This window comes from Periplaneta americana, chromosome 14, assembly GCF_040183065.1.
Source record: "Periplaneta americana isolate PAMFEO1 chromosome 14, P.americana_PAMFEO1_priV1, whole genome shotgun sequence".
NCBI classification, from domain to species: domain Eukaryota; kingdom Metazoa; phylum Arthropoda; class Insecta; order Blattodea; family Blattidae; genus Periplaneta; species Periplaneta americana.
The window spans coordinates 2,818,760-2,832,381 of record NC_091130.1 but is presented as its reverse complement, the minus strand read 5'-3'; the positions used below and the strand labels follow the sequence as shown (position 1 = coordinate 2,832,381).

Sequence of the window (13,622 nt, the reverse complement as noted above, 5' to 3'; positions counted from 1 at the left end):
AGAGGGAGTCTGTGCAGGAGATGGAAAGCTAGAATCACCAGGGAAGAACAGATCAAGGGAATCTTTAATTCTTGTAGATGATATGAACCAATGTATTTTAAGAAGAAAGATACAAGAATTTTATACCGTGCAGAAAGGAGTTCCGACATTGAAGAAATTACTGAAGGTTGCGAGAGAAGCAATAATTTCAAAGGTTGGAGAGAAATGCTATGGAAATTGATTCGAGACATGCGATTTAGCTTTAAAAAATGTAGAAATACAAGATGTATTTTGATTGAAAGAAATGATATTCTAGCATCAAGGACCAGTTATTTATGACACCGTTTGACGGAAGTTTGACAACATCCCTATTCGGCAAGGTTCGTGGCCTGCTGTTTGACGTGGTGGGAGGAAAGCGGGTGGAATGGAGTGAATACAGGCGTTAACTTTTCTAAGAATGACGACAGCACTGAAGGGGCACAGATCCGATGGTCCGACAATATCACTTCACTCGTCACTAAATCACTTATTCTTTGATTCACTTCCTCCTCTGATTCCTCTGAGGACAGGGGGAAAAGAAAAGTGTTTACAGAATAGAGGGGGGGAACCTGCTTTAGGATAATGCTTGCAGTGAGATAAAATATTATAATACAACTTCACTGATGGTTCCAATAGTTATTTCCATGGACTGCATAACTGGATGTACAACGTGTTCTTATACTTGTATTACTTCAATTTTTTCATGGGCCTTTATTAATTCATGAGATAAAAAATTATGCTTTTTTTTTAATTATTCATTTTTATTTTGTTTGTGAGTTTGTATTAGTTGACAATTAATTTTAATAGAAGAAAAACAGAAACACGAGAGCAATTTTGATTTCTTTCAAAACTATCTGCTTTTTTGTGTTATTATCTCTCCATGTACAGCACCCTGACTTTAATTTATTAGCTTTGAAGGTCTTTTTCTTAAGTTTAGGCCATTTTTATGTAGATGTAAGGACATTTTTATTGGTCCTTTTAAACTATTTTTAGGACACCAACATCCGCTCCCCTGTAGGTCATCCCATATTACTTGCAGATGACACAAGTATAGTAATTACAGCCAATAACTCCATCTCAGTCAATAAATTAGTGTTAAATTGTAACAAAACTAACATAATTCATTTAAATCCTGTCCAAATTCAACCTCGCAAATTTCTAGCGCAATAATTAACAATAGATCCCTATTAGAAACAACAACAATCAAATTTCTTGGCTTAAAAATCGATAATGTGTTAAATTGGAAAAATCATATTAAAGAAATTACCCCCAAACTAAATTCAGCTTGTTTTGCTATTAGGTCTATGCAAAAGATAGTAAATATCAATACCTTAAAAACAATATACTTTGCATACTTCCACTCGGTAATGAGTTTTGGAATAATATTCTGGGGAAATTCCACAGATAGTAACAATATATTTCTATTACAAAAAAGAGTAATTAGAATAATAGAGGGTGCCAAATCTAGGGAATCGTGTAGGACTATTTTAAAAAAACTACAAATAATGCCCATGGCTTGTCAGTATATTTTTTCATTAATAGTCTTCCTCGTATGTAATCGTGAAAACTTTGTAACTAATTCAACAGTTCATAGCATAAATACACGTCAAAAAATGACTTTCATACTCCATCGGCAAGTCTATCGTGCTATCAAAAAGGAGTGCGTTATATGGCAGTAAAAATTTTTAATAGCCTCCCTATCAATATAAAAATGAAACTCAAAACAAGATTATTTAGGGCCAAATTAAAGAAGTACCTAATTTTTCACGCCTTCTATTCTGTAAGTGAATTCATGACATTCAATAACACTTCATGAAATTGATACTAAAACTTTGTGTTGTATTAGTAGACTATATTGTAAATCTCTTCTGTATATATATCATCTAGACTGTAACTATAAATTAAGACTTTATAATAGTATTAAGTTTTTTTTTTTTACTTGTTCCATATTCTAGCTGTAAGCAATGTATGAATACCATGGAATGTTAATCTATACAATACAATACTGACAGATGCGCCACTTCTGATCAAGAGTCATTTGTTTGGTGTAAGATCCAAAACCAGAGAAAGTTCATGAGTAGAGATGATTTGTTGCAACAGGAATAAATGCGAAATGCCTTCAAAATACTGAATGTATCTATTTTACCTAATCAGTTAATCGTGTTTATTGCATAAAAATCTAATATGAGTGAAACTTATACACTTCTGTAACATTCATGTGAGGGTAGGAGAAATTACGATTAAATGCAAAATCACAATTTCGTTTATTTGGCTTTTAAAAAGACATTTTTCTGTGACACGAACCCATAAAATTTCGCTAAATGATATTAAGTTTTCCTTAGCCACAATGTTTACACCATTTAGGTAAATAAAGGCGCAGATTGTTTACAATCTTTGCAAGCAAAACGGCATTAAGGAACTGAAACAGGAACTCTGTGTAACTTTCTTCGAATACTTACCGAACCCAGTATCTGACTGAGGTACAGCTTCTTCAGGAACGGAGTGGGGAACTCTAGTTTCTGCGTCAAGCTCACCTCAGCAAACCCCAAGTGCTCAAGCTTGGGGCAGTCATGGGGCATAGTACCGCAGTCCTGGGGTATAGCGCCTATTGTGCCACGGGTAACCATCAATGCTCTGGCATGGGGCAAAGAAGGCATCTGGCACCCTGCATCAAACACAATCAAAGTTTTATTCCTGTTCCTTCTCCTCTTCACTTTAAATCGCATTTTGTTCTTGCAACTCAAATATTCACTCCTTTCTGCCTGTTACTAAGGCATCAAACAAACCCTCATCTCATTTATTAAACTATTCGTACACAATCAAATTTTTCTTCCAATTAAATACTTTATAAGAAAACTTGTCAAAGATCAATCAGTATTGAAGAAGCTTTGTTAAAGACTGTTTCATATTTCTAAAGGTTTGACAGAATTTTAAAACATATGCTTCCAGTTCATTGTAACGTATTTATTTATTTACTAGAGCTTCCTCAAATTAGAGGCTGCCATTAGACAAAGCATATAAAACTATACAAGAACAAATAGATGATGAAAGATAACAGAGTAAGAAAAAAAGTGAACAAGTACACAAACAAACAAACAAACAAACAATGGCAGTTTACAGAATAAAAAAAAGTTACAAGTAAAGAAGCAATGAAAGCTAATAAGAGAAAGAAAAATGATAATGGTGCGTCAGTTTTTATAGTACACTGAATAAGAGTCCATATAGGTGGTTCCATAGAAGTTTGACTGACTAATTATGAGGAGGGCCAGTTCATTCAGAAACGATTTGTGCAGTCCTAGGGTCTTACAGAATTGAGAAGAGAAGTTAGGTATCGTTCCTCTTGCTCCAAACATCAATCCCATACATTGATATCGTGAAGTTGGTACTTATCTTTATAATACAGGATGGTTGGAGCGTAGATTGCTCGTTTCTCCTCATGTACGTCTTCAGGCTGTCCTTTATACGTTTCAAACCTGATGGTGGGGTCGATTACCATACCCTGAGACAGGGATTCGCTAATGGCGATTATCAATTCGTCTGTTACTGCCATTGTCGGCAGTTCCGTGGACTTCTTCATAGACGGTCTATTTCAGTTTTCTAAGGGCATCGGCCAGTTTAGTTCTAATTGCATGGTGCCTATGTATACGCAATGTTTCGCCATAAGGGCAGGCTCCCAGGACATGTCCAAGGGTTTCTATCTCACTGAGGCATCACCTGCAGTGGTTGTCCTGAGACCTGCCTGTCCTGGCTCTTACAGCACTTACATTAGCAGTCATCTTGATAGCCTCCTTCCATTCACCGCTAGTCATTCCATCGGCCTTAGTTATCCATTTGTTAGAGAGAGTGAATATAAATATGTAAATCCTTTGGAAAATAACTAGGCTATACAAAACAATATTTGTATATTTAACTGTACGGTACCCTAAAACGAAGAATATCAGAATTGAATATTGTTTTCAAACTAAATATTTACGATTAGTATTCGTCTAGGTTATTACTGTTAACAATAAATGCGAAATGTGAGTGAAAGATGCGCCAAGAAGTATAAATGAGGTTTCTTAAGAATTTATAAAGAAGTTAAAAATGAACACAACTACTGCAATCTACTAGGAACAAGGAAAATATAAATGGAAGTACTCTTAAATGAATGGTTGTGTTCAGTTGGGACAGTGCTAAGCAAGAGGCGGCTGCTGACTGACAGCACTTCCACTGCTCACTCAGTGAAGGAACAAGGTGCGATTGTTCGTAAACATTTTGGAATCAGGTAGTTCAGCCCCTCAAGCTGCTGCCACTCATCAAAAAGTAACAGCTGAGTTAGTGCTGTACCGGCTGAATGCAACCAACGTAATATTAATGTGCCTCATAATGTTCTCTGCATTACCTGCTGTCTTCAGAATTGTTTTGGAGTGTAGTATGTGAGTTTTATTTCATTTCTGTTACTATGACTATGTTAGTTCGTTAGGTGTGTGCATCTTAGGCCCGGTTTCTTCAACCTTTGTTAAATTATAACAGTGTGTTATTCTATTTTAACTGTAAACTTAACAGTTGAAGCATTTCTTCAACTTCTGTTAGTACTAACAGGCTGTTAAAACTTATGTTAATTTAACTGCCCAATTTCATGCAGTTAAATCATTTAACTCTCTGTTAGCATAGAAGTATCCAATATGGCTGGTGCGTTAGATGCTGAACTTATATATCTGGATTATTTAGAAAATGATATCTATGAATACATAAACAGAGTGGATGATTTCTGTGATTTGACAGATCAGACGTTCATACAAAGGTATAGGCTATTTTCTGCCAAGCCTCACTTTTCGCTTTCAACATAGATCTGTTTGTTTGTTTATTCTCAATAATTGGTTTATACTGCGAAATAATTTCCAGCAGAAGGCTTCTCTCGAACGAAGAGAAATTAGTCCCAAGATTTCTTTTTGTTCCAGTGTTTTCCATTTCACAACAGCAATACCAATACGCCGCTCCACGCTATTGTGATACAGACGAGGAAAGAAGCAGAAATCAAACCTGAGAGAATAGAAAGACTTCTATCCTCTCTGAATCAAACAACGGAAACAAGCGAGAATCGCTATTGTCAAGAGTTCAGAAAACAGAAGTGAGCCTATACTTGGTTATAGGTTATGGTTAAACTCTAGAATCTCTGGTCCTAACAGAGAGTTAACAAACAGAATGTTAAAATGTGAAATGTAAAGTTGAAGAAACGCAATATTTTTAACAGCAATTCATACTTTTAACTTACAGTTAATTAATGCTATGTTAGGTGCATTTTAACAAAGGTTGAAGAAACCGGGCCTTACTGTACTAAGTTTTACGTTACTAAGACAAGTTTGTTTTGTATAAAATTATAAGCAACTATTAAAGTTTAAAAACTTGGAACTTATGGGTAAAGAAGCTCCAAATTATGTCCCTACTTCTGAAAAGTGGTTCCTTTAGCATACCGATTCGTGACTTGGGGACCCAGCAGCAACGCCACATGTCCCTCGTCTTGCAGCCCTGTAAGATGGCCGAGAAGAAGCTGTGCAAGGCCGGGCTGGAATTCTTGTGGTCTGACAACGACAACACCAAGGTGTGCAGCTGAGGGAACGCCAGGATGTGGTGGGACGCCGCCTGCTCCACGCAGTAGTTCACACCTGCTGTCTGTGCAGGAGCCAACACCTGTCAACCATCCACAATGTGGCATAAGAATGCAAGTCCATTAATGTGGCACTTATTTCTCCAAGCTTTTGGATGAAACTCAGCTGTGTAAGAAATAATTTAGTTTTATATATTACACATCTCTACAAAATCTAAAACAAATATATTATTATTTACCTGGTGCTCAAAGGGAGTGAATTTCAACCATTTACAAAACAAGCTGAATAGTTATTAATTGGGAGCATTTACAAATACAAACATCTGTCTGACAAATAAGTTATTCCTATATTATAAATTTATATTCTGAATTCCTGTAACATGTTTCTACATCCTTTGCTGCTTTATCAGTCATGACTAAGGAGTGGAAAAATATGAAGGAAAAAATAGGCAAAATATGAAATCCATACCCCAAAATTATAAAAAATATATTTAATTTTCTCGAAAAAAATATTAATGTATTCTAATGCAGGAAAACATGTTTTCATAATTTCATTGAGGCATGTTATAGGAATTAGAGTGTGAGAAAATAAATTCGATACAAGAAATATACATAAAAGTGAGTATTCGGAGATGGTCACTTGATCAAATCTCAGTTTGCCTAGGTCCATTCTGCTATCTGAGCATTTTGCACTGTTAGGTTGGCACCACAGCACTGTACTGGCCGTGCAACAGACAACAATCACACTCTGGCACAGTGACCATCAAGGAGCCCCAATCTCACATTGTGAGACTGTCTCTTTGGGGATTTGTGAAACACAATGTTTACTTCTCGTAGTGATTTAATGAGTTGAAACAACGCATCACGAGTGTTGTGGCTAGTGTCGATGCAGATATGTTACACAGGATTCGGGATAAACTAGACTATCTCATCCATGTGTATGCCGTGTGACACAAGTACCACATACTGAACATTTATGAGTTTCAAAGTAAACTTGAATTACCTTATAAAACAATGCAAACTGATAACTTTAATAGTTCTGTATTTATAAAACATAGGCCTGGTTTCTTCAACCTTTGTTAAAATGCACCTAACATAGCATTAATTAACTGTAAGTTAAAAGTATGAATTGCTGTTAAAAATATTGCGTTTCTTCAACTTTACATTTCACATTTTAACATTCTGTTTGTTAACTCTCTGTTAGGACGAGAGATTCTAGAGTTTAACCATAACCTATAACCAAGTATAGGCTCACTTCTGTTTTCTGAACTCTTGACAATAGCGATTCTCGCTTGTTTCCGTTGTTTGATTCAGAGAGGATAGAAGTCTTTCTATTCTCTCAGGTTTGATTTCTGCTTCTTTCCTCGTCCGTATCACAATAGCGTGGAGCGGCGTATTGGTATTGCTGTTATGAAATGGAAAACACTGGAACAAAAAGAAATCGTGGGACTAATTTCTCTTCGTTCGAAAGAAGCCTTCTGCTGGAAATTATTTCACAGTATAAACCAATTAATGAGAATAAACAAACAAACGGATCTACATTGAAAGCGAAACGTGAGGCTTGGCAGAAAATAGCCTATACCTTTGTATGAACTTCTGGTCTGTCAAATCACAAAAATCATCCGCTCTGTTTATGTATTCATAGATATCATTTTCTAAATAATCCAGATATATAAGTTCAGCATCTAACGCACCAGCCATATTGGATACTTCTATGCTAACAGAGAGTTAAATGATTTAACTGCATGAAATTGGGCAGTTAAATTAACATAGGTTTTAACAGCCTGTTAGTACTACCAGTAGTTGAAGAAATCCTTCAACTGTTAAGTTTACAGTTAAAATGGAATAACACACTGTTATAATTTAACAAAGGTTGAAGAAACCGGGCCTATAAGTCTTTTGTACAGTGTCTACTAACCTAGTACAATGATAAAATCTGATCTGGTTGAGTTAGCCAATAAATACCAGATTTTTACACATTATGTTGCCCCCAAATTTAAAACAATAAGTGGCAATGCATACCCACAGCTCCTCCAGATTCTTGCACAGGCCAACCCATGTACACAGCACATTGACATCGTGAATGGACAGGTGCTCTGTCTTGAGGTGCAGCAACTGGAACTGCAGCTTGTCCAGGGCATATGCCACAGACAATGCACCCCGGCACATCCTGAACAACAGAGTAGGCGTGACAATGGACTGCCACGACCACGACAACCGCTTCAGCTGGATAATGAAACAGGGGGACTTCTTTAATTTCTTATTTGAAGCTAAGAATAAATTTATAATTTACGTATTTTGCTTTTTGTAGCACGTGATAAGATTACAAGAGGCTCTTGGAGACACCTCTCCTATCCTCTCGAGGCTGAGGCTGCTCTCAGAAGCTTAGTGTTCGATTCCCCATATATCCTACGAGGTGTGAGCCCTTCGCTTACTTGCAACTCTCATTTCACCCTTCGTGCTATTTTACCGTGCCAATTCTGAAAAATGAGAAGAGTGAGCAAAATCTGAAAGACATGCGCATCAACTCATCACATCCTTAGAGGAAGGCACACCTTTCAACATTTTCCCACCTCAGAGTTTATTGAACCTTTAGAAATAAAAATTGGCATGCTTAATATACACTATCTCTACATTACTAAGCAATTTTAATGTTATTTATTATTAATAATAATAATAATAATAATAATAATAAAACATGAAAATATGTCTACTATTTTATTTAACCAGGCAGCACTTACATGATAAATTACTCAAATATTTTAATTTTGATGTAAGAAATTTTTCTTTTGAGCAATTTTTAGCAAACATATCTACAACACACAACAAAATCTCTAAAATGTTAGTTCAAAAAATATTTTCATTTTTTTTTTAAATTTCATACTAATCTTTTTTTTTTTTTTTAATTTTGCGTATTTTTTAAATAAACTATACATTCTGAATTAAAGATTTTTTTTAGAATATATTTTCACATGGGAGAACTATATATGCATGCAAACTTGCATTAAAATATCTTAAAGGGAAACTGTCAGATGATATCCTGTGTAATTTCTATAAAATAAACAAAGAAGAAATACCAATCTATATCACAGACACACTCATTGCTAAAACTCCAGATGTGAACGAAATTCCTCCATGGAAATGGGTGATTCCAGAACATAGCATACAAATTCCAAGAAATCATTCCAAAAATGATCCTCCATACATTCTTACGTTAGATTCCATGGAACTGCTCTGCAACTCATATAAGGATCACCTTCAAATTTATACAGATGGATCTCTAAATCCTAATAATGGGACATGAGGAGCAGGGTATTATATTCCAAAATATCAAGAAAGTTATTTCATACCATGTTCATCCTCCTCCAGTCTGGACACTGAATTGCTAGCTATTGATGCTGCTCTTCAGTGTGTTACTCAAATTTCTGAAAAATCTATTTGCATACTTACCGACTCCAAGGGGGCTATATTTAATATAATTAAATATGTACCAAACCTATATGCACATAGAATTATTCCAATTCAGAAACAACTAAGTAAACTAAAAGAACTCCAAAAGGAAATAACATTTCAATGGATACCTAGTCATTGTGGTATACCTGGAAACGAGAAAGTCGATAATATTGCAAAACAGGCAACATATTTGCAACCAAGACCTCTACAAGTGATATCTCTATCCAGTGCTTTTGCTTCAGTAAAGTCTCATTTTACAAACCTATGGATCAACAATTGGCTCTCTTCTGACAAAGGAACAATTTTACAGTCCGTACAAAAGAAACCAAATGACCTGGAAATGTACAAAAACTTTCCCAGACATGTTCAAACATTTTTAACAAGAGCCAGAACAGGTCACATTGTCACTCAATTGTACCTACACCAATTTCACATTTCTGATAATCCTACTTGTCTGTGGTGTAATAATCATGATGAAGATCTGGAACACATTCTTCTATACTGTCCATCCATAAACCACAAAAGAAGTAATTAAACTCATCAGTACCAGTTGCAGAAGACACAGCCCTGCAGTATATATTGACTACACCCCAACTCTGGCTACTGGCAACAGGCATCTATAATGAACACCGATCAAAATACCCCTCATTTCTCGTGAAAAACAACAACTGAATAGACTACAGTGGACTTTATATGTTGTCAGCAAACAGCTGGATACATTAAGAAGATTGATTGATTGATCTCAAAGGCAGAAGGACGTTCCTATACTGGCAATGTTAATTTCATAAAATTTAGGAACTCCATCTTACAGGTCTAGTTACTTTTGGCGGGGTAGCTACCAAATGCTAGGAATATCGCAGATGGCACCTACAACATAGTCACTCCTGCCAAGATGGGACATTCCTAACTGTTCCAAAACTTGAATTTTTTGCACGCTCACCTTCATTAAAACATGTCAATGCATCCAATACACCCAATTTGAGTGTATGAGACCTACAAACACAGTTTTAGGGAGTCACGACCAAACTACACTGTTGGAATTCTGAGTTTTCCCATGCATACACTTTTTCAGCAGACCAGAATGAGCCAGATCCCTATAAATTGGCTTGATAGCTAGCAAGCATGCCTGGGGTATTTACACATAAATCTTCATATTTTTTTTGAATATTTTGCATGATTTTCTCCCCAATACTGCTCTAAATGAACTCTATTCGATCCCACTACATACATACATACATACCTACTGTTCTGACCAGGGCAGGTCTTTCACTGCAAACCCAGCATTCTCCAATCTTTCCTATTTTCTGCCTTCTTTTTAGTCTCCACATATGATCCACAAAACACAGAAGAAAAAAAAAGAGTAGCCTACTTAAATAATAAATTGAAAACAACCTCAAAATGTTGCACACAACTTTAAAGACAACATGTGATCACTGCGAAAGCTATAAACCCATCCAACACGGCCCAAATACTTTCGATTCTGATACACCCGACTGATGCTTTCTCAGACATTTTTACACGAAATCATCATGTAAACCAGTGGTAAGCGTATAACTATTATGTTACACTATGTTATACACCAACGGATCCTTGATCTCCAGAGAACAAGGTGCCGGTGCAGGTGTTACGTGCTGTCTCTTCTCACTTTATAGATCTCTTGGATATGGAACAACAAGTTTTGATGGAGAAATCGTTGCAATAAGTGAAAGTCTCAGGAATCTTCTATGCCACATCAATAAATTTAAGAATGCAGTTATATTGTCAGACTCCAAAGCAGCTGTTCTATCAATAGTCTCTAAACACACACCTTCATCTTAAACAGCAGAAATGACTAAAATGCTCTCTCAATTAATATCACTCAATAAAAGAATTGTATTCCAATGGATACCATCCCATTGTGGAATCCTGGGAAACAAGAATGCGGATGCTTTAGCAAAGAAGGACAGCACTGCTACTTACAGACCTGTTACTAAATCTACGTATTACTCTGTGAAGAGATTTATTAAATCTACATACTTAGACTTCAACAAACAAAATTTGATAACAAAATCTCAAGGGAAAAAATGGAACTCTCTGCATCAAAATCCACAGTTAATTCCCGATTTACCACGAAAATCGTCTGTAGCTGCATTTAGATTGGCAACAGGCCATGATTGTTTGGCCAAACACCTGCATAGAATTGGAATATATCAGTCCCCTAACTGCCCATTGTGCAACTCAAACCAAGAAATGGATTCGGAACACCTCAAAATCTTTGCTTCAGTGGATGGCCACGATAATATCTTTGAAAAATATTGGAGAGAAAGAGGTAAATGACTTTGTCAAACGCCTGGCATTAGAAAACAACAACAACACTGTGTGGGAATACATTTCTTTCTTCAGTCCAGACCAAATCTATATGCGTACAACTACTAAAAAGCGTATATGCAAAGCCTGGATAAACAAGACCTAACCAGTCACTGATATCAGTACTAGACCCTATGAAAACTCGTTTAGGTATTTATTTTTCCAGATATATTATGTATAACTTATTTATAAAGTTATACAAACTCCCATTTTCATTTCACCATGAAATAACGCAACAAAAATCAGACATCAGTCCTGTGCAGGGTTGCCAGATGTCCCGATTTGGCGGGACATGTCCCGATTTTCATATAAAAATTCTGAGTCCCGCTTCGATTCGAGGCGGGATGCAAAATGTCCCTCCAGAAAATTAACATCATCATTTGTATAATTTTATCATTACCTACTCACTATTTTCTTCTATGCCTGAATAATTACATTAAAATTAAATTAATTTTCTTAACAATGTAGGTCTGCACATTGGAAAAAACGAATATTTTGGCAAATGTATGATATTTCTAAACATTTAAAAAGAGAAGTCCATCAGAAATGCATGGTACAGAAAAGGGAAAAAACAACTTGTTGAAAATGTTGTGATAAATAAGTATATAAACTCTGAAAATATGATGGGCTTGGAGCACTAATATGCTAAGTTACAAAATAAATATGAATTTAGATATAAATACATTTCATGTCATTGTAATCAATTAATAGACATTGAAATTTAAATATTTTGTGACATTTGATGCCATCTTTTGGAATCTGTGCTTTACTGTTAATAATTAACAGTTGGGGAAATCAATGAGACTGAACTACTATTAATTTATTAAGTTAACAATTTGGCATAACATAATTATTATTGTCACAAGCATCTTCAGAAAGATGCAAGAGGAACGTGATGTACAATTACAAAACAATATTTATTTGGCTGTAAGTTAGCGAGATAAATATTGTTTTTGTACTTGCAATATGTTTTCCTTTATTAAAATTGCTATTTTGAGCTTCATATTAGTCACTTCAACTGCATATAGAGGAATAATTTTTATTCCTTTTTTTTTTTATTTTTTAACAAATCGTATGTGCTGTATATAATGGAAAAAAGATGTCCCTCCTTGGTATATCTAAAATCTGGCAACCCTGGTCCTGTGTGTGGTGTAGTGAGATTCGAAGATTCAATAGCTATTTAGCCTAGCCTATACTGTATGACTTTTAATTAAGAGTTCACCTCGCGCAGCAACTTGACGATCTTTAAGATGTGCGTCCAATTGAGCTGAGTGTCCACTGCATATACAGCGTGTAGCTTCGGCAACTTCTTCACAATACTCATGATGTCTGCGGCGGGTACCCAGTAACAGCTGGACAGATCCAACTCTCTCACGTTTTCGCGACATATTTTAGGTGTCAGGTACAGCTTCACGTCGCTAATGGACATCGCGAAACATCTCGAAAAATTCAATGATCTGTAAGCAAAACACACCATAATATGTACCTACCGATCACAGTGGAAAAGGTTTAAAAGTGCAGTAGAGTTATACAATAGAATAAATGCCAGCAATAATTGTTGTCAGGGTGTTATCCGTATATTGAAAATTTCCCAAAACAGTCCTCCTGAATAAAATCTTTCATGTCAATTCTTCATCCAGCTATTCTGAAAACTAGTCTCTCACGTTAATAATTCTGCAGTGCTTGGGAAAACTGACATAAGTCAGCTCCCACAAACTTTTTTTGATAATTTATTGACAACTTACACTGGTTTATGTCGGTTTGATTTTTTTCTGTATGAATTATTGTATTGGGAGAAATACTTATGTATTTTTTTTCCATGCGAGCAGATGTTCCGTAAGTTGTCAATAAATTATCAAAAAAAGGTTTGTGGAAACTGACTTGTGTCACTTTTCCCATGCACTCCAGAATTGTTAGGTTAGGATTTACTTCTATGCATAGGTAATATGGCGCAATATACCCTCTAGTCAACATTTTCTGCATGGAAGTGAAGAAAACAAAAAAAATATGTACTACCTTAACCTTACATTTCTGGAGCATACCCACAGAATTTATTTTGATATAGGCCTAAAGATACTTTACCTTACCACCTTTTTATCCATCACGATTTCTTGTAATTTCCTACACGTTTTCGACAGGGATATTTTATCTTGTCCATTTAAACAACTGAAAATTATAACCAGTAATTCATCTGGCAAATCTAATAAACCCATTGTAT

At 35.6% G+C, this 13,622-nt stretch overlaps 1 protein-coding gene across 2 annotated transcripts in view; it reads right to left on the bottom strand.

Moving 5' to 3' along the window:
• Nucleotides 1-12,859, bottom strand: part of LOC138713087 (uncharacterized) — a 33,658-nt gene extending 20,799 nt beyond the window's left edge. For both annotated transcript variants that reach the window (XR_011335788.1, XM_069844841.1), the window contains exons 1-4: nucleotides 12,627-12,859; nucleotides 7,628-7,831; nucleotides 5,472-5,688; nucleotides 2,478-2,683 (exon numbers count right to left, since the gene is read on the bottom strand). Coding sequence is in view for 1 of the 2 variants with exons in the window: in XM_069844841.1 (XP_069700942.1) it covers nucleotides 2,478-2,683; nucleotides 5,472-5,688; nucleotides 7,628-7,831; nucleotides 12,627-12,833 (834 nt within the window). In the remaining variant the exon portion in view is untranslated. The remainder of the gene's footprint in view (nucleotides 1-2,477; nucleotides 2,684-5,471; nucleotides 5,689-7,627; nucleotides 7,832-12,626) is intronic.
• Between the last annotated feature and the right edge of the window lie 763 nt (nucleotides 12,860-13,622).